Below are 14,527 nucleotides of genomic sequence, written 5' to 3' on the forward strand. Positions count from 1 at the left end.
CTACCTCCGCCCGTGAGTTAAGCGGCCCCTCCTCTTCGCCCTCCTCGGGTGCGCGCTCTTCAGCTCTGAGCTGCTTATGGTTCATACAAGCGGTCTTCTCCTCTTGTGCTGGTCGAAGTTCACGCGTGGTGCGCGGTGCTGCGAGCATCTCCGCCCTGGGGACCTTGTGGTGGATCTTTCAAGATGGACTGAGGGGCCACTGGCCGGCCAAGTGCGGATACTCGACGTAAGAAGACTACTTTTTTATTTCCAACCTCTTGTTGCGAGCACCTTTTTGAGGGATAGACTCCCCCACCATGGAAGAGGAAGACGGGCATCTGGAGAACGCGGTCCACGCCGTCAAGGAATCGGACCGTCAGCAGCGACTCAGGCTGTGTGTCCTCAACGAAACGTTGAACACAGAACGGGATTATGTCCGGACTTTACTCTTCCTTCAATCGGTAATTTGACTTTACCTCTCACCCTCTATTTACTATTCACGTTTCGCTCGATCTCCACGCCAAACTCCGACCACGAATCCTTTGATTTGTACGCGACTTTACTTGCGTAAAACTGTCACGCAAAGTGTCATGTACGTGCATGTCCTAAAAGAGTTAACAAATTTAATTAATTCGGCGCTACCAGTAACACAATTTAATGATGCATTTTATGTTAAGCGTCGCTTGATTTGCGTTGCATCAAGTGGTTTAGTCTCTTAAAATACGAGGAATTTCAACGGGGTTTGGCGTGAACATCCACGGCGACAGTTTCTGCTACTTTTACCAACTCTTTTTTTTCTTCTTTTTCTATTTAACCTGTGCAGTACTTTTACATGTGCGTACAACGTGACCTTTGCATAGGCTGATTTGACAGCTTCGTGTTACTGAGAAGTCACACATGAGTTTATCTCACAGACATCAGCACCTCCCTATTGTGTTTGATTGCTCAGGTTCAAAACAATCAGCGGTGTTGCAAGTAAATTGCTATTCATGAGCAATCAGCACCAAGACACCCACCTTTTCCCCTTCCAGACCAAGATAAGGAACCCATTCCAGCACTTTTTTTTTTTCTACCATTGTATCACTTTTCACAATGAATATGCACTTAGTCTTGCAAATTGTTCCTCACAGACGTCACTGTTGGCTTCCATCTGAACGTGCAACATTGGCTAACTTACGAATCAGTAGCTTTTAACGTGTCAAATTGTGCATCTTTTTGTACTTTATCTCCCTGTTTGTCACAAAAACTTCTAAGACCAGCCTGGTTTGTATGTGGCTTAGCTCCGTTTTAAATGCAACCTGTCAGCAGGCACGCTATTGTTTTACGCACATGCCAGTGGTTGTTGTTCAATTTCAACATTGGCAAGTGTTTGTCACACGCAGTTTCCTCTTTCTCTTCATTTCGGTCACATGCTTGTCTGCACTTCCCCACTTTTAAACAGGTCTTTTCATCCAACAGTTATAGCGTGCTATGCTGTTCAGCTGAAACGCCAGGCGAACGCTGTGATGTGCATTCATCCCAATTATACACTCGCAGTATTTATAAAAAATAAAAAACTCATCTCTATGGCGCCGCCACGTAACAGGCGGTCAGTGCTTATCTTGTGTTGCAAGATGGTTTGGGCAGCAGCAGCGGGTCTTGCTCTGTCCCCCTCCCCTTAGCAAACCCCCTTCCGGGAGCAGTGATAATGGCGCAGCCTCAAAGATTTATCAGAGATGTCAGTGGACATGTGAAAGCTGGCATCTCCCCATTAAATTGGACTGTGGTCAATTCGAGCAGATTCTGTTCATCTTTTCTGGCCCTTATTTTTTGATTCATAAACAATGTCAATATTCTTTCAGGTTAATACAATATAGAGGTGTCAAAATGAACCAATTAAATGAAAATTCGTTAATTGCGATAATTAGTCATTTAGACATTTTTAAAATTGAGACATTTGTTTAAATCACCCACATCTTCTCATGTCAGACTCTCAAAAGTGAGGATTTTCCGATTTTTCTACTCGTTGGTGAAAATGGTTTATCTTTTGTGATTAGTCAAAATAAGACATTTGCAAACATCTGCTTTTATTTTGGAAACAGTGACCATCAATCATGTGTCAATCATTGCTCTTATAGTGTTCTCATATGTTCCAACTGTTGCGGTCAATGCATCATGATTGTCATGTTTTTTTTAGGAAAAATTTTAAAATGAAAATCTGACCCGCTCCAACAGAACCATTCCAGTAGTCTCATGAAAAGAAATCACAATCTTCGTAAACCAGGCAGCACACTGCAGTGTCTCGAGCTCAACCTTTTAAGAACCAGCCAACGTCAGAGTGCCAAAATGTGGTATGGATGAGTTTGGCGCCCATCATAACTTAATATGAAACACATTCACATCAGATTCAGTTCTCTGTACATCATAGTGTAGAAGCCCAGACGATTGGCTTGGCCAAGGAGAAAATGTCGCACTTTACCCCCCCCCCCCCAGAAAAAAAAAGTCTTCCACCCGGAGCCCTCCTCTTCTGCTAATCCTTCACTTGCTCTCCATCCAGACCCCAGCTGAGCCTGCCTTCTTACCTCACTGGGAGCAGAGGCTTTGTAACCACTTAGCTCACAGGGGTGTTGATAAGGGGAGCGAGGAGTGGGGGGGGGGGGCTCCGGCCGTGGGATCTCGAGACATATGGTTTCAGTAAAGATAGAGTAATTCAAGGTTCTCCCTTCTCTCCCCGTCTGTCCCTTTACAAACCTTGTTCTGTCTAATCAATAGCCATCACAACACAAAGAACTAGTTGGCATATCAAATACGCTGTTACGAGGCAAAAAATATATTTGTGTTGGGGTGCCTTTAGAGTCAAGTAATGAGACAAATGAATGGTTATTATATGAAAACCCTTGGCAGCATTATTCTGATTAGTTTCATGAAGACAAGAGTTCACAACATTAAGAAAAACAAGTGTCAGGTCAAGGAAAATTTTTTTTGGTTTGAGGTCTGCTCTATGCCATTGATGAGAGAGCTGCTGGAGATTTCTGCTTTCTCACATTCTCATTGGAGCTTTTCAAGCAAGCCTTGCAAATATTGAACATCACCTCTTGCACTAATTAACACTGATTTATTTTTAACCTCCCTTTCTACTCTTACCGGAACTTCCGCCAGATCTATAGTTGTACAAAAAAGCCTCACAGTCAAAGTAACACAAAAAAAAAAAAAACATGAGTAGATGGCGCTGACGAGCTCATTTGGTGGGGGTTGGGAGTGTGAAAAGAAGGATTACAGGATTGGTTTTGTGTTTGTTTTTTCAGGTGTTATCATTGCACATCTGAATTTTCTACTCGAGTGAAAGCCGCTTTGTAAATAAGCCAGAATCAATTGCCGTGGCAGCTTTTTTTTTTTAGGCGACAAATTCCCTTGTTAGCATCTGATCACTCCCTACTGCTGTAGATTAGTGGGGATTTTTTATGGAACAGCTTTGTGTTGAATCTTGTACAGTACTAAAATGTAGGCCATCCATGGCTTGTGTTCCTCTATTTCACTCTTGGTGAGGGGATTTCCCTATAGAAACATAACAATGCCGTTTGCTGCCGTAAAAGGCTGCAGGGTCGTTTTTGGGACATCCGGCCTCCTTTGTGACTTGTTTCCATCCAAGAGAAAAGTACCGTAGGACGAAGACTGACTCTTTTATGGTTACATTTCACAATTGGACAGTCATTCCACATTAGTTGCTCCCTGCAAATCAATTAGTTATGGGAGTTTGGTGCCTTGCTCAAAGTGAGCCTTTACTATGCCAGTTGGGGGACCCCAGTGCAGGGCCCACCGCTCATAAACTGACCATGTAAATGTTGGAAACAGAAGACATGCTGAAATGTTCAGTCTTGGCATGTGGCGAGTACACCTAAGCCAGTGGAACACGGTGCTAGAGTAGTGTTTTGCCAATTACTGGCTTGGCATGCATGTTTTGTTTTCTTTTTCTGGACCGTCAATAGTGAGCAATGTTGGGAAAGAGGTGATGGTCATGCCAGTGTCTCTTCTTTGATGCCTGCTCTCAGGAGCCAAAGAATAAGCGCCTATTGTTGATGCTTAAACCATTGCAAGTAAATTTTCATGGCGTACACTGAGCCCCCCTCCCCTCAGGGGTGACCGAGTTTTTCGCCTTATCTCTAACGCCTGTTCACGATAGACAACGGTTGTGGCCTCCTTTGAGGGTTCATCTTTACTACTTTGGGATTATTGGAAGGATCTGAAAATCCCATCCTTCCTTTGGGCTGTGCACATGAGATTGTAAAAAGATGATGATGTTCTGGCTTGTGAGCGTGTTTCTCTGCAGTGTTTTGTTGTAGTGGCAAGCAAAGAGGATGAAACACACTCACGTGTGCTCATACGCAACAACATTGCGGCTGCAGAGAAGCGGTCATGCGGCAAGCCGTCTCGACTTCCGGTACAATCTTCAGCATGTACTTCTGAAAAACTTCTTTTTGTGTTCTCTGCTCTCGGTCGTTTCATCCCTTCTCTCTCAGTGGCACACACAAGCATCAAGTTTCTCTAAAGGAGGGTGGGGTGGTATAAATAGCTCTTTTTGGCCTCCAACGCCAGTGGTTTCAGTTCAATGTAACCTCAGTCGAACTGAAGTCATAGCAGGGCACACGTCGTGTTTTGGAAGTTTTTTTTTTTTTTTTTTTTTTAACAGCAGGTACAGCAGTTACGATGGAGGCCTGCTGAGGTTTTTGCGAGACTTTATTATTATAACCCGGCTTTAAACAGGCCATTTAGTCTCCACAGGCAGCGCGTCACTCCCATTTTAATCGAGCCATCAATTGTTGGTAGTAGCTGATGAAGCTCTGGTGAAGCAAAGGGAAGAGAGTTAAACAATTTGTTTCGATTGTTTTTGCCTGCGGTTAAGCGGAAACAAGCTAGGAAACATGCAAATTTCTTTTTTAGAGTCATTGAATGTAATTTATGATGAATAAATTGTGTTCTTAATATAACAGCACTTTGGTGGTGGCATTGGTAGCAAAATATCTTAAAACAAACATTTTGGTGAGGGGCTCATTTCGGTTTTATCTCACTTTGCAAACAGAATTTTTTTTTTTTTTTTTTTTTGGTTGATTGGTCATTTGAATTGTAGCACGGTCGACCACTTTGTTCCAGGACCCCGTACAGTTCACTCAACTTGTCGCTTGTTGTACCTTAGGGCAGACTGTCGCTTTCGATCTCTGGCATATTTTTCACAGCAGTGTCACCATAGTGAAAAATGAAGGTGAATGGCAGTTGACTTTTTTTTTTTGTCACGTGTGGTAACGTGTTAGTAAGCCACGTTCTTCCAGGCACAAGACCGCGGTAGGAATTTAAGGAATTAAAAGTTAACAAGTCTAAACCACTGTAATACCCAGAGGCATGATGTCAAACGCCCCACCCTGAGCTCAGCGCACCTCCTCCTATCAAGAGCTGCTGCTACTGTGTGGTAATATTTGGTGTCACATGGAATGTATTTTATGCATATTAAAAGGTCAGTTAGGAGTTCTTCAACCAATCCGTTAATAGTACCTGTCACATCTTATCATAGTCGTATGTATTTTTTTTTTAAGTGCAGTGTACGATACATTTATTAATGCTTGGTAATGTTAGCACTGAGGCTTGCAGGGGCTTCACAAACTTAGGTAGCAGCCTTAAAATGTCTCTCAGATTTCTCAAGTACAACCAGATGTGTGCCTTCTCCGTCGGGTCAAAGGTCTTTTGCCCAAACGATAAATGTTGAACAGATTTCTGAAACTTTTAAAACCTGTCTAAGATTACCAAACGGTTGAATTCTTTGTTTAATCAGGGAAGGTCAGACTAAAAGTCACAGCCTGCTTGTGGTCCGTGCAAACCATTAGATCACGTGACATGCTAAAGAAAGCCACGACGTCTTTCTGCCCATGTGACTGGTAAAAAAAAAAAATCAATTTAAAGAAAAAAAATTGCAACTGTGACAGTTAGGGGGAGCGGTCACCATTGAATCATTTTAGAACCAATTATCCTATTGGCCCTTCCATTGAATAATCTAGTCATGTTTTGCTGCATTAGAAGCTTCATGGTGGCCTAAATCCAACATCTGGCAACTTTGACTTTACATGTCACGTATATTGCACTCTGACATCTCATCACTTGATGGTATCTTGAGTTTGATGCAAAAGGATAGTTACAAATTCATATTTTTATTCTATAGTTGCAGATGTTTGAGTTACCGATATATTCTGTTTTTGAGTGTTATTGTCAGATTGTCCGATTGGGAAAATATATTTCTTTCTATTTTTATAACCTTATGTGCTTCGATAAATGATGACTCCACTCCGTGCCATAATGGTTCTTGACAGCTTCTTGGAGTGTGGATGCTGAAGAGCCTTTTGCATTTCCTCAGTGTGATGACATTTTTATCAGCCAATATTACAGCATTAAGGGCTTTAGTCATCAGAGATTTTAGTGATGATTCGGTTTTTGGCTGCTGACCAGAAGCATTGTCTAAAATGCATGATTCAGATGAAGAAATGTGAATTTTTTTGTTTTCACCGTGGGTGGCTTTATATTGACATTCTAAATGAGCTACATATCTTTTCCTCCAGAATGCATTCAGAAATTAGAACAAACAGTAGTCAGGGAGTGGCTGCTCCCACATGTGAAGATGAGACTGAATATAGGTCAGTTTGTAGATTCTGGGCTTGGAATATATATATATATATATATATATATATATATATATATATATATATATATATATATATATATATATATATATATATATATTTCCATACAATTCACCGCTGTGCTCTTTCGCTTACCATTCTTTTTAGTTTGTGATAATGATGCTAATGGATCATCTTTGGCTAGAGATACCCATTTACCTATTGAGTTGTTTCTATGGCATTAGAACCCCTATCACTAAAAAGGCCTGCTCTGCCACAAACACGGAGGACGTGCTTTATCCAACAGATTATATTTTAACCTCGAAAACCAAATACAATACGTTGTTTGTTATTTGTACTCCCCCATAGGTCCATTGCAGGTGAAAATCTGGTGACTCGCACTACATCACACGCACACACCAGTGTCCAGATGGCCTCCTCAATCTAGTCCGTGATATGTTATCATCATATGTCATCCACTTCTAGTAAAAATCCCTGGGGAAAGGAGGAACCCGAGTGTCAGGACTGTAATAAATGACGCACCCAATTACTTACGTGAACATTAACTGGATGAACAATCGGTAATAAAGTCCGATAGAGTCACTGAGATGAACATCGGTTGCCACTTCAAGTCAAGACGTGGTTACATATTTATCATCATGCCAATCATCCGTTCATGAATGTGCACAGGAAAGCTTCGCTCCGTTGCTATTTCTTTCCCTTGTGAGCTACTGAAAGAACCCTGAAGTTGAAAGTGCTTCAAAGTGAAAGTGAATAAGGGCCGAGGGTAGTAACTGGACAGCATTCAAAGAAGACTTCTTTGTTTTTTAGCGACTGGATGTGCCAAAACAGCTTTCTCTTGGAAAACAGCGAGGGATTGGTCGGAGCGTTGTGGGAGTTTTCTGGGTGTGTGAGAGGCGAGCTGTGAATTAAGGCCTCAGGGAGAAAGAAGTCTACTGAGGTTCGCTAGAGTCCTTCATTGTGCCAGCGCCACGGGCCATTCTCAAACTCTGCAGCACTTTGCCCTCTCAAGAGGGAATTTCTACATTTATTTATTCAATTTCATGCCATGTCGACCCCAAAATGGCCCCAAGGCCTCTCCAAAACTGCCCTGTGCCCCTCCTCTTTGTAGCTGGCTACCCCATTAATGGATGCATTCTTTTACAGCTTGCTGTTTTCTGGTGGATGGGATGTTGTTTTTTTTAGCCTGCTGACCAGACAACTTGCATTTAAAATCCTTAATATGTGGTTGGCTTGCGCCCTTCTCCCTGTAGGCGTGACAACTAATAGCATTTAAAAGGGATTCAGATAGCAAAGTGCTTGACCACTACATTAATTCAAATTGAAAAGGAAAAGTTTTTGCAAAGCCCCGATTGGTTGATTGCTTAGCAGGCTGTCCATACTTTCTTTGCATACGTTATGCATTATTTTGCTAAACAAAGTTGGACAAGATGTTAGAAAAGAATAAAACAGATCACCTTGTTTTCAATCCCTTTCGAACTTTTGTAGAAGGCCCAAATTCAAGTTCTGACCCCTTTATTTATTTCCATCATTTAGGACATACTGGCACGATGGGCAGCACCTGGAAAGAAGCTTTGCTCAATAATATCTCATTCTTAATCTTGATAAAATTTTGTACAGACTTTATTAACAAAAATAGGTTGATTGAAATATTCCCTGTATGGTGTAGTACATTTGGATACAACAATAACTAACCGTTTAACTTCAAATGAATGAGTAGATCGGTCGTTTACTGTCCTGAGGCTGACATGGCAGACGTGAGGGCAGCAGGCTTCTTTACTCACCACCCACTGGAGCGAACACAAGGCCACACCAGCATATGGTCCATCTGGCTCTTCACACCTTCCTGTCTAGCTCTTTGTAGCTGCCGATTAACAGCAGCAGTTAGGGGACCCTCCAACACGTATCTGGCCCTTTGACTGAAGGTCAATCCATCCATGCTGGATGGATTGGACATGACACCAAGCACAGTTGGCTGCGATAAAGTGTTTGCAATGTGTGTCAGGTGGCGATGATGATGGATACTGGCTCATATCAAGATGTTCGGTCAGATGAATGACCTCTAAGGTTGAAAGGAGTCGGTTAACCTCTAATTTGTTTTCGTTGCAGAACATTTTCGCCCGTATGACGAATGAAGAAGGTGTTAATGTCTCTTTTTGAAAACCAGAGCAAACCAGAATGCTACGATTCTTTGATTTATTGATGGACTAGATTAGAGATTAGATTAGATGGAATCGATCCAATTGGTTCAAAACATATTCCATAATGAGATCCCTACAGTAGTGTCTGTGTTAGGAATTCGGGATTGTGCATTGGCCCAGGAAGAAAATGTTAAATGTTGTGCTGTATGTAAATCCCAGAGAGGATCCCAATTCCTTATTTTTGTCTTAAATTGAGAAAGAGTGTGAAAGCCTGAAATAACTGCTGGATGGATTACTTTTGTCAGGCTGATTGACACAAATGGAGCGCCACATAAACGTTCACACTTGACTTGAGATTCAGTGGCACTAGTAGTTAAACACGTCCTTCCTTTTTTCACAAAGGCCACACTTCCTGCCCTGAAACAACATCTGCTGCAAGAAGCACTGCCTCCTTGTGCAGACTGTTTATTTTCCTGCCCTGACTCCTTGTGCCACTTGCCTATCTGCTTGAGTAGAATGATTATTTGTATGGATCTGAAAAAGCGCTTGTTTTGTTCCCCTTCCCCTTCTTCCTGTTTGTGGGCCACACGGAAACACACTTGCAGAGGTGTGCCTATGCACTTGTGCTGCACTTTGTTTTCCTTCAGAGTTCTTTTGCATCGCTTTTGTACTTTCATTTGCTGCATTAGAGACAGTAGGATGGAATGCAAGGTGCATAATTGTTTTTATAGAGACAGAATTTCACATGTTGTGCTTCTGTTGTGTGCGTGTACCTCATGTTGTATATTGCCGCAATAAAGTGGACGGTGACACAGCAGTGGGCAGTTTCACGTCTGTTCACGAGAGGTACATACAACAACATAAAGCTATGATGAAAGTGCATCTAATGACAAGGGGTATGCTCAAAACGAGTGACATACTTCTGTAAATACACGTGACGCTTCTCATCAACCAGTGCTTGCTTTTTTTCGTGATATCTCTACATGATCATCTTATGACCGCAGTAGTTCTTGTTTGTAGTTCAGAGGAAATGATGCAGTTAGAATTCTAGCAAAAAATGTTACTGCATGTCATACAAAGTATGCAGTTACCACATAGATGATGAAGTGGTAAGCATGAAAATGCGATCGCAGTTTGCACAGCTTCCCCTTTACTGTGAAAATGTTGAATTATTCTCTCGTTACCTTTGGTTTCAGTACCAGTTCTTTAAAAATTTAAATTTTAAATCATTGCAACATCGACTTTCATAGTCCCATTTTGCAAAGTTGTTTTACTTTGGTTGATATTTTATTGCATGAACAATTCCCGTTTTTGAGTTATTTGGGGACTTAAGTGTTTCAAATGTAGCCCACTCGTACCTTGGCAGCCTTATAGTAGGCTTGTTATTTAGCTCCGATGGGATTGCATCACCAGCAGTTTACCTTTACAGCCTGCCGCCCTTCTGGCAGGAGGCCGTCATGTGTAACGTCTCCCTTGAGTCCTTGCTGGCAGTTCACAAAATGAATTTGTGTCCCATCTGAGCAGCTATTGTTAACACACTGATGGATGTCGCTACTTTTTTCACTGGCGTTTGTAATCTGTAAGCAGTCAAATACGGAAAATGCAAAAATAGGAGCCAAGCCAAGAACCATATTTGCCAATATTGTACATGAATTGTCATCTCCATCAAAAATAACAGTTATCGTCATATGATTTCGCAGGTTAATTCTCCAAATATCCAAAATTTCGTGCGATTTTGTTATTAAGCAATAGTGTATTTTTTAGCACAACTCTCAAGCTATATTTCAAAATTGAAAGTTAATATAATTTGAATCAGATTGGTACTTCATGATAATTATAGATGAATCGACTAAATTGTTGCCTGTGTCTTGAATGTGGAATGTGCGCATTCACTCTACTTCTGGTTGTGTTGATTCAATGTCACTCAGTGTGAGGTCTAAGAAAAAAAAATAAACAAGTGCCACATCCACACACACCTACGGGCTTATAACGTTGAGAGAATGTAAGCAATGCTGACTTTATCTTAAATTGTCCCCATAGTGTTCAACCTTTGAAATACGGAAACATCTAAGCAAACTAGAACTGTGATGGTTTTGCATACCCATCGACTGAAGATGAGACCTTAATTTTCTTTTCCAATCGGAAGAGCGTCCAGTAGCCCACCACAGTTATCTGATGTCCGAAAAAAGCAAAGGTCATCAGAGATGGCGAGAGGAGAGAGTAAACAAGGACCATCGGCTGCATCCTTTTTGTATCTCAGTATGTCGATTAAAAAGTAATGAGCTCAACAACTGCGTCCAGAAGGGAGAATCAAGTTACAGTGTTTGCTTTGCATGACTCCAGGAGCAAGCGGCCTTGCATAAGGGGTAGCATTTTCAATATTCAGCTCATTGTCATAATGTCCAGTACACAAAGTGCTTGGCGGTATTGTGTTCTTGGAGCAAATGATGTGCAACTTGTGTTGATGGTTGTCATATGTCCCCTTTTAGTCGCATCGTAACCTACAAAATGCAGCTTTCATTGCCATTCCACAGTTCCTGTACACAAAACGGGCAGTATTTCTGTTGTTGTGAGTTTATGGCGATACCTCATTGGTGCTTCAACTTAAGAGGTACCTAATTCTTTGACCCGCACTTGTATCTCAAAGCAAGCCTCCATTGGCGTCACTTCAAACGCATCCCTTACGCAAGGAATGTATTTCTACTTTTTTTTTTTTTTTTTTTTTTTGATGTTCCAGTCCACTTGTATTGGTGCCAAGTGGGGCAGTGATCTGTCAAAATCTGCTGATAGACACTACTATAACCTACACCACCAACAGCATGTTTGACATATTTAGATTTGTTCAGACCTGGCAACGGTCATTTTGTTTTGGCCTGTTTTCGATTGCCATCGTACTCTCAAATTATTTCAATCAAGATGATCAAAGTATTGATTTCTGACACGTCACTTGGCAAATGTTTAGTACGTGCGTGCACACCCTGCTCTGTCTACTGATGTCAGAGTCTGAGACAGAATTTGTGGCTGGAGAAAGCCAGAATCCTCTCTCCAAACAAACCTGTGTGCTTTGTAATGGAACACTGACAACAGCCAACACAATCCTGGGTGAGGATGGCCAATAGATGGAGAACTCGACTGAAAGGGACTCTTTGTTGCTCTGGCCCACCGTCCTCCCGACTATAACCCATCGTGCCACCACATCTGTGTAGCACATTTTTTGTAGGATATTTTTAGTTTTTAAACTCACTTTATCTTGTAGCATTATCACTTCCCCTATTTTATTTGTTCATCTTTTGCCCTGCTAAAGATAATCACCATCAGCCACTGGGCACTCTCTCACTTGATTGAACCCTTCAGTGTGGACTTGTGACAAATTGCCATATGGGGGAAAAAATAATTAGTGCACGCCTCAAGTACTGTAGGTTCCACTCCAAAATAACAGCCAGTAACCCAACTACAGTTTCTCTGTTTTTAATTAGAGAGGTGGCACCTCACTGTCTTTGCATTTTATTCTGGTCTCCTCAGAAATGATAATTTCTTCAACCTTGTGAGAAAATGTGTGATTCTAAGTGTTAGCCGTCTTTTTTTTCAAAGGGGTCTACTGTAAGTAACACTTGGTGTTGAGTTGGAGTTTATTTTTATAGCGCATAAAGTGTTTTATTGGATCTGACTTGAACTTAAGCTGCAGTATGTTGTAATTTTAATTTTATTTTTTATTTACCTTACATAGCAGCAAGTAAATTCACACTTCAGAACAGCTACACGGGGCAACCCAGTGGCAAGGAATTTTTTTTTTTTATTACCTTAAATCTAGTGGTTTTACTCTCTTCCGCAGTCGGACAGTGGGACTAGGTGGGGAGATTTCACAAAACTCACATTCTCCGTTTCCGGTCTTTGCATAACCGTTTGCTAAATTCAATGCCGTCACAACAGAATTGCAAGGCCAGGCTCTGGCCCTTAGGAACACTCATAAAGTGCAACACCATTCATTACATCGACAGGAAGAGGAAGGAAGATGGGGGGTATTTTGCTTCTGTGGTTTTGAAATGGACGTCTCCACTTTATCCTTCTTATTTTTTAGCCAATGGATGTCTGGAGCGTAGGTCGAAAGTCAGACATATGGAGGTGGTTTAAGTCTGTCAGATAAGGCATAATGGCCAGAAGAATGGGGAAGCGACGGCAGAAGAAAGATTCACATCCCTCTTTATTTACTGGCTTAATTCTCAAGTGCACGATGGCACAACCTCGCGTCAAGTGATTCTGTTTTGGTCGGAAAATTCAAAGCAGAGCTCGACAGTGAAACGGTCATTTTGGTTCCTGTTTTCAACATTACCTTTCAGGTGCATTAACTCACTGTATCAAATATGTGTAACTAACAAAAAGCAGTGCTTCGATGTTGCAATAAAGCTTTGCTTCAGATCCAGGGTTTGGATCAAACAGCTAAATACTGATCCGGTTGTGTTTCCATGGCAGGACGGCAATAAACATGACATCATAGTGGCGCGACACTGTGTATCCCACCAACGAATTAAACACAGAAGTGGTGCATAAGACGGCACAGTTCAGACTTTAGTTGGACAGAAGAGAAAATATTCTCCCCGCTGCGGCCAACAGCCACACACTGAGAAGGAAATACAGAAGACTCTTGTTCCCTAACCCTTTTTATTTATTAGTGTCTTGCTTTGACTGGTGCTGGTTCAAATTGTAACCCCCCTCCCGTTACTGTTTGTTAACCAATTATTGTTGTATATTTAGTGTTGAGTGTTTAAAAACACAATGTCACACAAGAGGGATTGCTGTACTCGCCAACCTAATTCCAGTTACTTGTTTGATCATTGTTTTCCAAAGTAAAAGCAGATGTTTACGAATGTCTTATTTTGATGTAACAAAGACACTCAGGAATCAGAGAATGACTATGTTTTGTCCGGCATACTTAACATATTGTATTTTTTTTTCCCTTTCCAGGCATTTTTGCACAGAATCAGACAAACTGCAGATGACCAGCAATGTCTCTCACCTGAACATGTCAAGGTAAGACTGACTTTTTTTTCTCAAACAGCAATCTGGATTTCCTTCCACACTGAATTGATTTTTCCCATTGTACCCTTCATCCTGATCCATCTGTCGGCCACTTCCTTCCTCGCTCCTTTCCTTTTCCTCTATCTCTCTATCCCCTCCCTTTAAATCATGTTTATAGATTCTGTTTTCCAACATTGAGGACATCCTAGAATTGCACAAAGAGGTGTTGTCCTCTGTGGAGGCCATCCTGCAGCCTGAACCCCAGCCCCATCATGCACTGGGACATGTGTTTCTCCAGTTTGTAAGTCCAACAGAACACAAACACACAAACAGCAACTACATGGGCATGCAAAACATGCACACTTCTAACCACAGATGTATGGAAAATAGCCCGGATTCTAACTTTGCCTCTAGCACCCCCACTCTCCTATTCACTGAGACATACGTGCCACCCCACCCGCCTCTCCTCCCTCCCCACATCCTCCCTTACTAAATGTCACTCTCTCTCTATTTAGTCACTCAGCATGTTTACGTGCAACCATCATAACGTAAATTATTGTACGTGTTCCTCTCTAGCGTCAGGATCTTTTTGGTTGGTCACTATTGCGTTTTTTTCTGTCATCACTGTACTTGGGCATCTTCAGATGGAGCTTTAGACATGTTACTACTTTTTGGGATTCAACAGCAAATGCAGATCTGCACTGGGCTAGTAGATAAATCCATTCATTCATA

General features: G+C 41.7%; 1 protein-coding gene across 2 annotated transcripts in view; it reads left to right on the forward strand.

Annotated features, from left to right (window-relative positions):
* Window positions 1-14,527, forward strand: part of prex1 (phosphatidylinositol-3,4,5-trisphosphate-dependent Rac exchange factor 1) — a 62,580-nt gene continuing 48,053 nt past the window's right edge. Inside the window, exons 1-3 of one of the 2 annotated variants that reach the window (XM_049755595.2) lie at window positions 1-440; window positions 13,742-13,807; window positions 13,974-14,096. In XM_049755595.2, the coding sequence (XP_049611552.1) occupies window positions 297-440; window positions 13,742-13,807; window positions 13,974-14,096 (333 nt within the window). In that variant the 5' untranslated portion in view covers window positions 1-296. The remainder of the gene's footprint in view (window positions 441-13,741; window positions 13,808-13,973; window positions 14,097-14,527) is intronic. The other variant, XM_049755594.2, reaches the window with a different exon arrangement.

Source organism: Syngnathus scovelli, chromosome 2, assembly GCF_024217435.2.
Source record: "Syngnathus scovelli strain Florida chromosome 2, RoL_Ssco_1.2, whole genome shotgun sequence".
Classification (NCBI taxonomy): domain Eukaryota; kingdom Metazoa; phylum Chordata; class Actinopteri; order Syngnathiformes; family Syngnathidae; genus Syngnathus; species Syngnathus scovelli.